Source organism: Pavona decussata, unplaced genomic scaffold, assembly GCF_977016875.1.
Source record: "Pavona decussata unplaced genomic scaffold, jaPavDecu1.1 SCAFFOLD_272, whole genome shotgun sequence".
NCBI lineage: Eukaryota > Metazoa > Cnidaria > Anthozoa > Scleractinia > Agariciidae > Pavona > Pavona decussata.
The window spans coordinates 1,707,305-1,720,623 of record NW_028145674.1 but is presented as its reverse complement, the minus strand read 5'-3'; the positions used below and the strand labels follow the sequence as shown (position 1 = coordinate 1,720,623).

At 39.2% G+C, this 13,319-nt stretch overlaps 1 protein-coding gene across 1 annotated transcript; it reads right to left on the bottom strand.

Annotated features, from left to right (window-relative positions):
• Positions 1-4,965: 4,965 nt before the first annotated feature.
• Positions 4,966-13,319, bottom strand: LOC146455674 (metabotropic glutamate receptor 2-like). The gene is made up of 4 exons (XM_085094056.1): positions 11,788-13,319; positions 8,016-8,346; positions 6,784-7,246; positions 4,966-6,066 (listed from the first exon to the last, which is right to left on the bottom strand). The coding sequence occupies exons 1-4, from the start codon at positions 13,056-13,058 to the stop codon at positions 5,186-5,188; spliced, it is 2,946 nt and encodes a 981-aa protein (XP_084950182.1). The 5' UTR covers positions 13,059-13,319; the 3' UTR covers positions 4,966-5,185.

Below are 13,319 nucleotides of genomic sequence, written 5' to 3'. Positions count from 1 at the left end.
CTATTAAACACGAACGACTGAATAATAATTTTCAAGGAAAACTTGCTGGCGCAGAGCCTTAGGTTTGAAAGATATTTCCTGGTGACTCTGTAACAACAACTGACTTTACACTTTATTGGTGAATACAACACCATTGTTTGCATGCTTTTCTTCACAAGTGACACTTGTGAAATTTTGTCGTCCTCACGACAAAATTTCATTCATGATATAAAAATGTTCGAAGATAAAGATTTCGCAACCTTTAGCTCTAAAAAAAAAATAAGGAGACTTGTCAAAGAAAAACTAAAAATTCAAAAAAAGAAAACGTGCTGTTTGTTGACACTTCCGCGTTTGCTACTCAAAAAGTCTTTCTTGGGAAGTCAACTGTTTCTTATTGAACAACTGTTTTTCATTTTTTGAGCAAGCCGACTTGTCAAAGAAGAACTTGAAAAGTCTGGAAGTGCACTCGAGGATCTGAAGCTTATCAAATGCAAAATTGTTTAGAAAAACTTGCTCGTATGAAGCACGGCCTGAAAGTAAAACAGTACGGTATGTACAAAGGTGACAGAATGGTGTCACAATGGCATCAGAACCTGTGAAAATTGGTTTCAGTAAATGGCAATGTCACTTTTGGTGCTCAAGAGAATTAACACGTAACTAAAGGGAAAAATTACCTAACTTGTTTTGCTGTCCGCTTTACATTGTTCAAACCTTTATCAGTCAGGGAACACTTCTGTCGTCCTTGCTAAAGCTGCCTGAATAATTCCCCTCATGGGTCCGATGTCATGATGTTATTTCGCAGTTTGTTTCGGATCTTTGTCAAAGATTTCGTCGATGCTTAAGGCGGGTTTATCAGGGATCCGTAAGTATCTACATCTCTTCATATCCTCGCAAAATGTCATTTCCCCCGAAGAGTTCTCGTCCTTGAAAGTAGCTTGCAATATACTCGGCAGTGATTTCCATCTATGAGCGAGTGGCCTTTGCGGAGCCAACAATTCTTCGGTAGGAGGAAGATCGTCTTCAGATGGGCTGGTAATATTTTTGCCTTGGTTCGCTTCTTTGGTGAATTTTAACAGACTTTCATTGAATTTCTTAACCTTTTCGTCAAGAATTTCTGAGCTATCTTCGACCTGAATGGATGGTATTACCCCAGCCGAAAATCGTCTTCCTGCATCTGTGAGTATTGGTGTCTTGCCATCTCTGTACAGTCTCACTTGCCCCATTGTACATCTTCTAGGAAGAACTCGAGGGCTTGCAGATCCCGCACCGCGAGGAGGCTGTGGACTCATGCTTGACCTGAGATTCTGTGATGATTTTGATCGTCGTAATCCATTTACATCAGAATCAAAACTAAACTGGTTATTACCACGAGGACTTTCGGTTTTACCAGCACTCATTTCAGACCTTGCTTTCGCTAGCGTCGCTAAATTTTCGCTTCCGCGCCTTCGTAGCGCAGGGCTTGGAAGTGGCGAAGTGTTAGGAGAAGATGGTGGAGTGAGAGAAATTCTTTCGCATTGAGGAGCAGTCTTAATACTTGGCAAGCTAAGCTTGTTTTTCTCTCTCTCCCATCGTGTCATCTCTTTACGTTGCTGAATGTCAAGACTTGCAAGCTTTGTGCTAAGCTGTACGCTTTCTTTGTCGTTTATCATAAGATTGTTTGTTAAAATCCGATGTTTTTTACCTCCGACAGGCTGCCTAGCCATCCTTTTGTTGTTTCAAATTGGTTCAGAGTCGGGATTAACAGAACGATTATCGGTTAAAACAGACGCGAAAAACCCTTTGACCTCAAATTCTTGTTCTAGTGAAATAGGAATGCCATTAGAAATTTACTTCTTCACAACGCTGTCGACAAATTCATAATTTTAGTCAAACACTGCTCGCTAAATGTTTGTTTCCCACAATTGTTAACTCAGCAAGATTGACATTTGATGACAGGTTAAGCGCGACAATGTTTGTTCTTCGAATCAGAAAATGTGCCTTTTAATCATATATAATTTGGTTGGATTAGCAAACAGGAAATTCAAAGTTTTTATTATTTTACTGAACAGATATTCATTAGCTGCTTTTCAAAAGAATTTTAAAACCAATCCGTTTTATTTATTTATTTATTTATTTTTTACAGCAAACACTTCTCTTTTTACCGTTCTTGTACCTTCTTAGTGCACCTGACAAAGATTAAGTTAAGATTGAGATTAACTCAAGATGGCGGTCAAACATGGTATTCAGTCTAAAAACGTTAAATGCACGTTGAAAACAGCACAGTCTTTTGACTGAGATGTGAAAAATAAGACTATTTTTCAGTATAGATAATGTGCAACACACGTCTTGGTCATTGTTAACAACAAAAATGCAATCACAAAAATATCTATTTGAATGTCGTATATAATTAGAATTTAATGTCGTAAAGTGCGGTTAATGTAAAATGGAACGTCTGAACATGTTAAACTTGTTATGTTCATAAATATTGTTAACGAGTGTCTACAGAAAAAAATATTTCAGGAAAAAAGGGTTTTTTAATTAAAAACAGACGAACTTGTTGAAAGTATTCGAGAAAAACAGAGGCATATTAAACCATGACTGTAGATACTTGTGCTGCCCTATGTGCCACACCGGCATGATGGGCAGTAAGTAAGTAGATACTTTCACATGTACTGGACATTGTGGCAGTTAGTTTATTTGTTTGGAAATAAATTCATCTTAATTCACAGCCGGACAGAATGAAACCACGTTGTCCAGTAATAGTTAAGGGAACGTTTTCCGAGGTCTTTCTGCAGGTACCGGAGAGCATTGTGTTTGTGTTGTTTTCGACCTATTGTGGCTAGATTTTGTTTGGACTCATTTGTTTTGAGTCTTTTGTTTCTTTAATTTTACGTCATCTGTACTCCAGTACCCACAGAATGAATCATTTTCTGCCGATGTTTAGTTGAACGTTGTAGTCAGTCATCTCTTTCATATTTGACTTTTCATGCCCAACAGTAAGAGCGAAAAGGACATTGGGCGAAACTAGAAATTAAAACTGTTTATGCTTTTCAAAACATCAAACAGACGCGCGAAACTTCATGGGAACTTAACCAAGAAGGAAATGTGTCTAGGATAACTTTTCTAAGAGCTTGTAGAAAACATAAATTTAAACCGATCCCACAATGAACGACCTCTAAACCTTGTATATTATAGATTTGAGCACTATAAACGAGGTCTTAATTAACATGCAAAATCTCTCAAGATGAAAGTAATTCTGGGTTTTATGGAAAATGTTGTGTGCTGGATTGGATCACAGATTGCATACTCCAATCGGGTTCCAGCCATTTTGTTCTGCGACGATGCCTTGTACATGAAATACAACAAAAATAAAAAAAAGTATGAACCAGTTTTATCGTGGTGGACTTCATCTCCGGCCGAAGGTCTTTCAAAGCACAGAAATTTCCAACTGTTCTGAGGTTACAACGGCACTGAGCCATCATAACTTTGCATGATACTAAAAGAAATGTTTCAAGGAAGTGCTTGTTGCAAATAGCTTTCTCTCATTTTAAAGCAACAGAACTGATGCACGCGGACCGAATTAAACATATCAGTGACCTCAATAAAATAGCACAATGTTAAAATGTATTGGCTCTGTTTGTGTCGAAACGATTCGGTTAACAACAAAATTGGCCTTGACATTTATTTTTAAGATACTTCTCAAAGTAAAACAGCACAGATTTTCAAAAATCATCTTTGTTAGCAATAAGTTAGCGGTAATCGAACAAGAGGCCTTAGCAAACTTATTCCGGGACAAGTGTCAAATAACAAATACCTCACGGACGATTGTGCGGCAAATCATTTGAAATGATTCTTGTCGAAGTTGTTAAATATGTTTGAACTTTGAAGTCTTCAATTTCTTCTTTTAACTTTTTAACCTAGTGTAAGTTAAATTCTAATATTTGTCAAAATAAGCGCAATTACGATATTTTACATTTCGTTTTTGTAGCTGTTACCTTGTTGATTTGTTTTAGATGCTGAGTTATTTAATATTAATTGAAAATTTTGCCGTCAACGTCCTAAATTAATCTACTCTGACGTTCTTTGTTTGTATTGGTTCCAGTTTTACGTTGATTGCGTTGCTTAATTTTGATTGGTTCTCTGGCAAGCTGTTGTTCTTTCCCTATGTAAGTCCTACACCACCCGGATGGTTGGGCGGATTCACTGAAACCGAGTGTGAAGGTCCGTCTGTACTATTGCCGCTTTCATAACAACTAACTCCTTGAACTCACTCCATGACTGTAACCCCCTGAATGCACCCCCTCACTGTATAATCTCATGAATGCATCCCCTTTGACTCTTCCTATAACCCTCTGAATTTTTCCATGAACGCACCCACGAGCTCATCCCATAATAGATGCAAGAACTGATTTAACAATGAATTACAGTGTTTTCGGCTTGCAAATGCCAGCCTTCACCAGCTCTATTGGAAGAAATAGCGGCATATGCACTGTAAAGAGGAAGAGGAACCGAACTAGAAAAGAAACAATTTTACCTTTACGTGTCTTCAGTATGCATGCCATGTGCAACCCACGATTTCCTCTAATATTTAACCTGATGCCAGCTGTATAATTGTATTAGGCCTCACCTTTTACAAACTTGTTTCTTCTGTTATTTTTTATTTTATTTTGAGAAGTCACGATCTCTTTACAAATAAACCCAGCTTGGAGAAACTTTGATGATACATGGTTAGGTGTTTTGAACGCTTTCGTTCTCCTCTCTCTGTTTTCTGCAACTTCCGTCCCCCCCCCCCCCCCCCGAACTCCCCCATCCAAAATATTCCTATTAAATACGGCCTCGTAGGTAGCATTTCTAAGTTTATTGCCACACTATCTGGTTACGAAAACGTATACCTACGTGCAGTACATAAGATTCCCCCGGGTGATGCTTAGATAGATGTTTTGCAAAGTATCAATGGTTTAAAAGAGAAATTTATCACACAGCTTACTTAGGCATGTTGTTGGCATATCGCTTATTAACAAAATTTTGAAATTTTATTCATATTGATTCAAAACAGGCTGAAAGAAAAAAAATATAGGGATTCGTGGAAAATCAGTACCACCTTGTTAAAAACAGTGTAGCTGAAAGATGTTGGCAATCATTCTTCTTTTCCTGACAAATGCTCGTAATGCATGAGGCGGGCAAGAACTGGAAACATTCTTGTCTTGTAGGGAAAAAGGTTACAGTTTCAAATCGTCGATTCTCTTCGACGACATTCAAACTTGGTTGTCAAATTTCTAGTCTCGTCAAAATTAGGGGAATCCTGGGCAAAATCAAAATCGATTTCGTCTTCGAAGCGCACTGTGCGTGTGCTTAAATTAGATTCACGTGATGAAACCACAGGTCGATGATCCAAATTTTCTGGGTACGAGTCGTCTCTTGCGCTACCGTTCGAAACAATAGAAGATGTCTTTCTAGTTCCTTCTTCCTGGTGATTTTCGTCGCATGCCGTGTTCTCTTTCGCATCCGCCATACTACTGCTGACGGTTGAAAGAGAACTTATCATCGAGACGTTTGATCTCGTGCTAATTTTCCGATCATTATGATATTCGTCTTCGTCCAGTGTTCCCAGGTTAACTGTCGATCTGTACTCAACGTTCTTCTGGGGTCGAAATACGATCACGTATACTTTGGGCAAGAACATACAAGTGATAGTTACTGTGTCCGCTACTATCAAAAAGGAGCTCAACAAAATGTCTTTATAGTAAGTGTTCGTGCCGTAGTAGCACAGAAAGAACATTAACACATCCGTTGAGATGGTCATCATGTTGAAAGCAATGAAGCGAGCTTCATTGTAGTTTCCTGGGACCTTTCTCGTGAGGAATGCTTGATAGGTGCAAATTAGTACCAGACCAGTGTTATAACTCCACCACAAGACCATGTTATAGTTGGTGTAGGACGCGAGCTTGCACTGTATAAAGGCTTCATTCTTCATGTCGGAGTACACTACTTCTCTAAGATCGCCTTCAGGGGTAGTTAGAACAATGACTACGCAGATGATTGTTTCTATGGCAACGAAGATGGCAATGAAAATGAGCATCCATCTGTCACTCAAACATGGAGGAGTTCCTAGATATAAAAAAAAAAATTGTTAATTAAGTGGGTGATAAGAGCCTTTGAAGAGATGATTCAGTTTTGCTTAACGTTTTGGTCTGCTTCACTAAGTGAACAAGAAAGGCATACAGAGTTCACTGGCAAATGTAGAGCTAGCAGTTGTTCGTAGAGCTTGTAGCATAATGTCTACGCCCACAGAGTCTTACTTTAGTTTAAATATTGTTTACATGTGTAAATAGAATTCGACTTTAATTTAGTGTAATGTTTCGTTTGATGCATACTCAGTTTGTTAGCGTGGGAGAGCCATCCAGTGGAATACTAAGAAATCGTCATTATCATTGTTATAATTAGTATTATTATTGTTGTTTATTCTAAAGGGAGATAGCACCAGAAGCCAAACATTCATCATCGTAATCATACTCAGTAACTTCATTGGATAATTTCTATTTGGTAAGACTGGAGGGTCGGTAGTTCAAGGCTAGGTTGGTGTCTTCATCACTGTGTTGTTGCCTTAGACAAGAAAAATTTGCTCTACATCGTCTCTCTTCACCCAAGTGTATGGGTACCAGCGACATACTACTGGGGGTAACCCTGCGATGGACTAGTATTCAATCCAAGGGGAAGAGCAGTACTTATAGTTGCTTCATGCTACAGAAACAGCCCCGGCCGTGTGAGCCAGTTAGGCTTTTTCCATACAGATTTTCAGGTTAGACGTGATGATATATGACGTACCTTTCCTCATGGCTGTTTTACTAAATATCCGGTAAATCCGGTTTGTCTTGATGAATAGTGTTCCAACCACGATGCAAAAGCTGATACTAAACGTGAAAAGGACAACTTCACAAAGCGTCTCTGTTCTCTCCAATAGTATCAAAATGGCCGTCAGGTAGCCGATGAAGATTCCAAACAGCATCACATAGCTCAAAACCCTGCTGGATGCTCGAACGACGTGCGTCTTGCCATGCCGAGAGAAAACAATAGTAATGGACACGACGCCCAAAACGCCCAGCACAGCGACCACGCCGACGGGTATGCCGGCTGGGTCACTCAGCTTGACGGCGGTAGGGATTATGGGTAAGCAAGCGGTGTGGTTGGCGTTTGTCCAATAGTGAGGTGGACATCTGTGACAGGATCCCCTGACAGGAGTGTGAGAAATTTCATTGTTGGAACAGGGAACACATTTCCAGCAGCAGCTCTATATGGTATAAAAAAGCAGAGTACGTGTTAAAAAGGGCCCGTGTCACACCATTTTTTGTGTGTGTTACTTTGAATAGCCAAAAAACACGTTTGAATCGATGGAATCGTCAAAATAAATTATTCAGTTTTGTTAATAATAACCCTCCTAGTGCACAGAAAATATGTTTTACAGTGGATACCTAGGATTGAAATGGCTTGCAACTTGAAAAGCTGGCCAATTTTTTCAAGTTTTTCTGGTACATTGAAAAAAATAAAAATAAAAAAAATAAAGCTTGTTTTCCCCCAGATAAATCACTTAATATTTTCTTTTCAGTGCTTTAACAGCAATTTCATGTTATTTATATATTTTAAAAGGGTTCTTTGTCAAGTATTTGAGCAGTTTTGACCAAAATGCAGCAAAATTGCCGTGAGGCGCCCCTTCAAAGCATCCACTAAAAATAAAAACCCATGCAAATCAAAATTTCACTTCTCAGTATGGCACTCATCCTGACCGCTGTCAAACAGAGAAAAATAGAAGATTGTATGGTTTTGCACACTGACTTCCCCGTCGTACCGATCATGATGCTGTATCGGCCAGGAGGTCATTGTGAGCATTTCTTTCCAGTGAAATAAGATACTTAGAAATGAAAATACTTTAAAATACTTAGAAATAGAAAAACTAAGAATTACTTAGAAACTTTATACTTTCGAAAGTGTTCTAGCTTTTGATTCTGTGGACGACAACAACAAAAATGACTGACAAAACAACAATAACATAACCAGCTGACCTGATAATGTTCATCTGCAACCATAAAATTTCCCGGGGGACACTCCTTGCCACAGAATGACGTCGGCTCGACAGAATTGTTGAAAACCTTTTTCCACAACATTCTTAGCTTTGTCAGGTCTATGTTCAGAAAAGAAACATTCGCAGGGATTTCAACTTCATTGGACGTATTTGAAACCCAGTTTCCAATGGGCTCCCACTGCTCAGTCTCCGTATTTACTACAGTGATGTCATAAGCCCCCACGCTATTTCCGTTTGAATCGAAAGAGACCTGCTCACGTGACACGCCTTTGAAGCTCGCGCTCTGAATACTCCTGAGAAATTCGTCGTTTCTGCAAACAATTAAGATAAAAAATAAATCTACTCTGTCTGCGTTTAACGAGGGTTACACTTGAAACAGTCTGCAATGACTGCAATCTCGTACCCAGACCCCCAGGTTCTTTGGTCTGTTGGTCTCTAGGAAAGAGAGAGTACTGTGGGTAATTGGGAAAAAAAATGTTTTTGATTGGTTGCCCCGTAGCATCTCTGCATTTCACTTGCATTGTTTTATCGCCGAAATCCTACAAAAAAAAGGGGGGGGGGGGGGGGGATTTGCAGTACCCCAGAGTCTTTTCTGTCGACCAACCGCAGACCAAAGAGAATGAGGGCTCTGGGTACGAGATTGTAATTACTGGCAACCTGTAGGGGCCATCTGATATCCGGATCAAATTGGAATTTGAAAATCAGTGTTGAGGTATCGGGGTACTCAGAAAAAAAATCTCTTGGAGCTGAAGGAAGTGAACAGAAAACTTAACCGATGTCGGGTCTTGGAATCCAACCAGTACCACATGGTGGAAAGCGAATGCTCTCCCATCCCTGGTCCCCAAAATGATGAGTCAAATATCAGCGAAAATTTCATGCATTCACAAGCATTATTCACCACTTAAGGATGTAATCATAAAACCCAAAACGATCAACTCTCAGTTGTCTTGATAACTCAGTTGCTCGAGCACTGCACTGGCATCGCAGAGGTCATTGGTTCGAATCCCGTTTGTTGCTGACTACACGGCGAGCTCGAGAAACCTAGCCAAGTTAATACAACATTCAATCCGCAGTTGTCATTTGTGATCATTTGAATTTGCATATTCTCATTCAATATGTAAGCAGAGCTTTCTTTTGCTTCAGTAGCTTCTTACCTGAAACGTTTTATAACCACCGATGATAACTAAATCAAAATTAAATATGATATTCATAGAATATGTAATACAACCTTTAGTAACTCGCTCAGTTTTCCACAACGGGCAAAAAGGAAACATGATAAAGTTACGCATGCGCGTGCAATTCTGCTCTTGTATTTAAAACGTTAACTTAAACTCCATGGGTCATGAAATTACATGTTGCTTGAACGGGATTCGAACCAATGACCTCTGCGATCATTCACTTATTGATTCTTTCTTCCGCAGTTCAAATGTATGAATTTTCATATATTCCCTTTTAACCGCAAAGCAATAAAGCTGAGAAAATAAAATCCAGTTTGAGCTATTGTATACAAAGCTTAGACAAACACCATTTCTATAAAAACGATTTTCACACGTGTTTGTTTGCTTTTTCAACACTCTTTTTCATGGTTAAATAATTTGTGTCCGGTCTTTTTACAAATTACTCTCCGATTCCGGTGTCGGAGGTGGCGAGTTCCAGACTTTATACTATATTAAAAATGCTTCCCTTCATCAAGGATAAGGAAATAATTAATTACTTTGGGTGGTGTCAACTTTTTCACACAACCGGTTTGCAAATGAGGCCCCTGCCACTTGTTCGATTGAATGACGTCTACTTGTCATATAGCTCAAAATAACTTGGCTATCTTTAATTTTAAATCAATTTTTTTAACATGGCAACCAATGATTGGGTGGGAAATTTGTAATTGAAGAACACAACACATTTCAATTTTTAGGGAAGCATTATGAAAGCGCGACCGACGATAACATTACCGCTCATAGCATTCGTTCAGGGCACACGAAAATCGCTCGCTTGCATTCATTTCAATTTTCGAAAAACAAAATTTTGAATGTACAACACGATTTCCGTAAAGCACTAGTGCTGTTCAATGACATTGGGGGCATCCAACGTTTCATTTCTGTGGAGGCATCAGAACTTCAGAGATAGTCGTTTTGAAAGAGAATCTTAAGTTTCAGTCTTCGGCAAATTAAAATGACAGCTCAAACTTGGACACAGTGGAAGGCTAATTTCTTCCATTTTCGTTAAAAAGCGAAAAAAGGTAAGCTTACCATTTTCGTAAAGCCAACATCAGCTCCTAAATAAAGGGAATAAGATGGCACTTCCTAAAAATTTCCGTGCAACTTAAATATTTTCAGGTTAAGGACCCAAACATACCAAACTGAATTAGTTTATACACAAATTCGCCTATAAAAGGCCGGAGAACGATCTGGTAACAGAGGATGCCATCAATTAAATTAGTATCTTGCTTTTAAAAATGTTCTCGTTCGCGAGCCCCTGTAACTTTCATTTAATTCGGTGGTTACACTACGATCCGCTCAACGACAACAAAACTGTCGCCGATGGAAGGCTGCGCAGGGCAAAAATAATATTAACTCTAGAAATGAAAGTGCGTCAATAAAGTTCATTTCAAATATGGTTTCCGACGAGGTATAATGAGAAATACTAAAGCAATAAATACTTTACATTTTTGCTTTCAAAATACTGATGTAGAAAAATTGTTACAAGAACGTTTTGGCGCATAAGACCTATTATGGAAAATACTTCCAGTAATAAAGGTATCAATTCCGAGGCCGTACAGAGATCGAGTTTGGTTAATTTTATATCTTACACTTATTGAAACAGGTATATTTTCCTTTTGTCCAAGTTCCATCTCTGACAGTAGAGTGACCAATCAACATGTACAACGAACATCTAATTAATTCTAGAGCAGTAAGTTCACAAAACAAAGCTCCATTTTGATGAAAAAAATTATCCATAAAGTAAGAACTTGTTCGATCACGACCCTTGTCCTTAAAAAGCATGGAGCTTTTAAAATGTCAGTCTTCTTCGAGAACTGTCACTCGAGTATGTTTTCAGAGATAAAAAAAAATCATTGGCAACAGATGTCAACTTATGAAACTGAGACATCATAAAGCCTTAAAGTTATAACGATTCTTGTTTCTAATTAAATTTTCAATAACCCAATCACTCAATGACATCAGTTTAATTTTATGCCAAGAAGTAAACTAATTTGCATTCTGAAAGCCTCTTTAATATGAGAAAAAATTTGAACAGCGTCACGTTCGTTGGATTTCTATGTTTAAGTAAAAATAAAGAGTTCCTTTTCCATTTTCCAACCTGCTTGAGATAGTATGACTAGTATAGTAGTAATAGTAGCAACTTGTAACTTTATTTAACGAAGATGAAAACTCATTGCAGTTATAAACACTGATAATTTGTGGCATTAGAAATGATATATGGTCTATAGAGTATCTTATAAGCTTGTTAACAGGAATTAATTAAAGAAGCTGGTGCAAGCATAGTTTTATAAAACCATCCACATACATACTGACTCAAAATAACTCTCCACGTGCTTCTTGGCTTCACGTTAAAGTCATGCCTCGGTTACTCCGCCTTGTAAACTAAACAAGTGCGGCTTTTGCCCAAAATGAAGCCCCTATTTTTGTGTGCACATTTTAACAAACAAATACTAAAAGCAAGGAAATTTATTCTCAACACCTGAGACCCCATTTTACTAGCAGAAATTAAGCTAAAACCCATAGCGTTTTTCCTACCTGTTTAACAGTGGAAATTCGTCCGGTGAATGGCTACAGCGTTCCCCTGGCGTGCAATTCAAAAGACTGTGCAGACCGTACGCCGCAGCATAAACCGCGTCGATAACATACGGCACAAACGTTGAATGCTGCTGCAGGTCTTTAGGAGGCTGTTTCTTGTATTCCTGTAACCACGGGCAGCCAGTGCAATTTTCCTTGAAACGCTCCATGTATTTCACAAACTTTTCTGTCACATGTCCATGTTGCGGTGTGACTCCAACGACTCGTCGCAGCATCTCTCGCGAGCTCTGGAACCTGTTTGTGGGCCCAGTGTAATGATCAGTGGATATAAACACATAATCCCTCATCTTGAGCTCATTGAAATGGTTCAATATGAGCTCCGTATCTTCAATCGTTGTAAAGAGCAGCACCGCTTTGGCTTTTAAATTCCGCGGCGCTTGAATATCTGCAAGGAAACCACTAATTTCCCGAGTGCTCATGTGTTTTGTGAATGTGCTCTTCACCGCCAGACAAATTTTCGCTCCAGGTGAGGCTGCGAGGACGTGCTCAAACGTCTCGACTGCCGACCGTCCGTAGTCCGTGTCAGAATAGAGAACGTGGACGAAATTCCATTTTAACGCCCGCAGAAAATCGACTACTGCTCTAGCCATAAGAGTGTCGGAAGAAACCGTGCGCAAAAAATATTTAAAACGAATCCGATTACTGAGCAGCCTGCTAGAGGAAGAGTAGCTTACAACGGGGACGTAAAACAACCCCGCGAAATTCGTCACCGCCATTGCCACGTCGCTTGAGCCCAAACCAATAATAGCAACAGTCTTAGCCGGGTCGCTTTTAACGCTCCGCGTTCGATCGCACATCAAACTTTCCACGTTCTTCTTAACGAAACTAAAGTTCAGGCACTGTCTGATCGCAAAGTCAACACTGCTGCAACTGTCTTTAATGTCCGCTCCGATGGTGATTCCAGGAAGAATTTTCAAATCGTTATTTATCTGTTCCACAGCGTACATCATCGCTAACGCTTCCTCAAAGCCGCGAATGTTGAACTTGCCTCGGCACTGCTGCGGTGTACTGTTCTTTTGAGGAGCGTAATGTATGGGAAATAAACCAGCAAAAATTAGCGTTCCGTTTAAATAAAATTCGTGGTGATTGGAGGTGAAGTTTGCAAGTTGATGCGTCCCAGAATTGTTTGCCATGGCAGACTGTTGAAGCGAACTGTAAGCTAGTTGAACAAGCAAGCATGCTAAGACTAACAGAACGTGTAAGTGTTTCATCTTACATAAAAAAAAACCCAAGATAGTCAGAATGTCAAGCGTACGTCTACTTATAATTCGCTGGTGTGGTGACTGAGGTTGCGGTGTACTCAGTTTGCAGGTGATAAAACACGGCGCAATATTATCTTTAAGAAATTAGCAACGTCAAGCGTTTTAACAGTTCCACTTTCTTATTGGTTGGTTATAACTCAAGTTATATGACTCTAAATGGCTTGTTTATGAGATGGGACGGATAAAATTTCCGGGCTTTGCCATACTAAA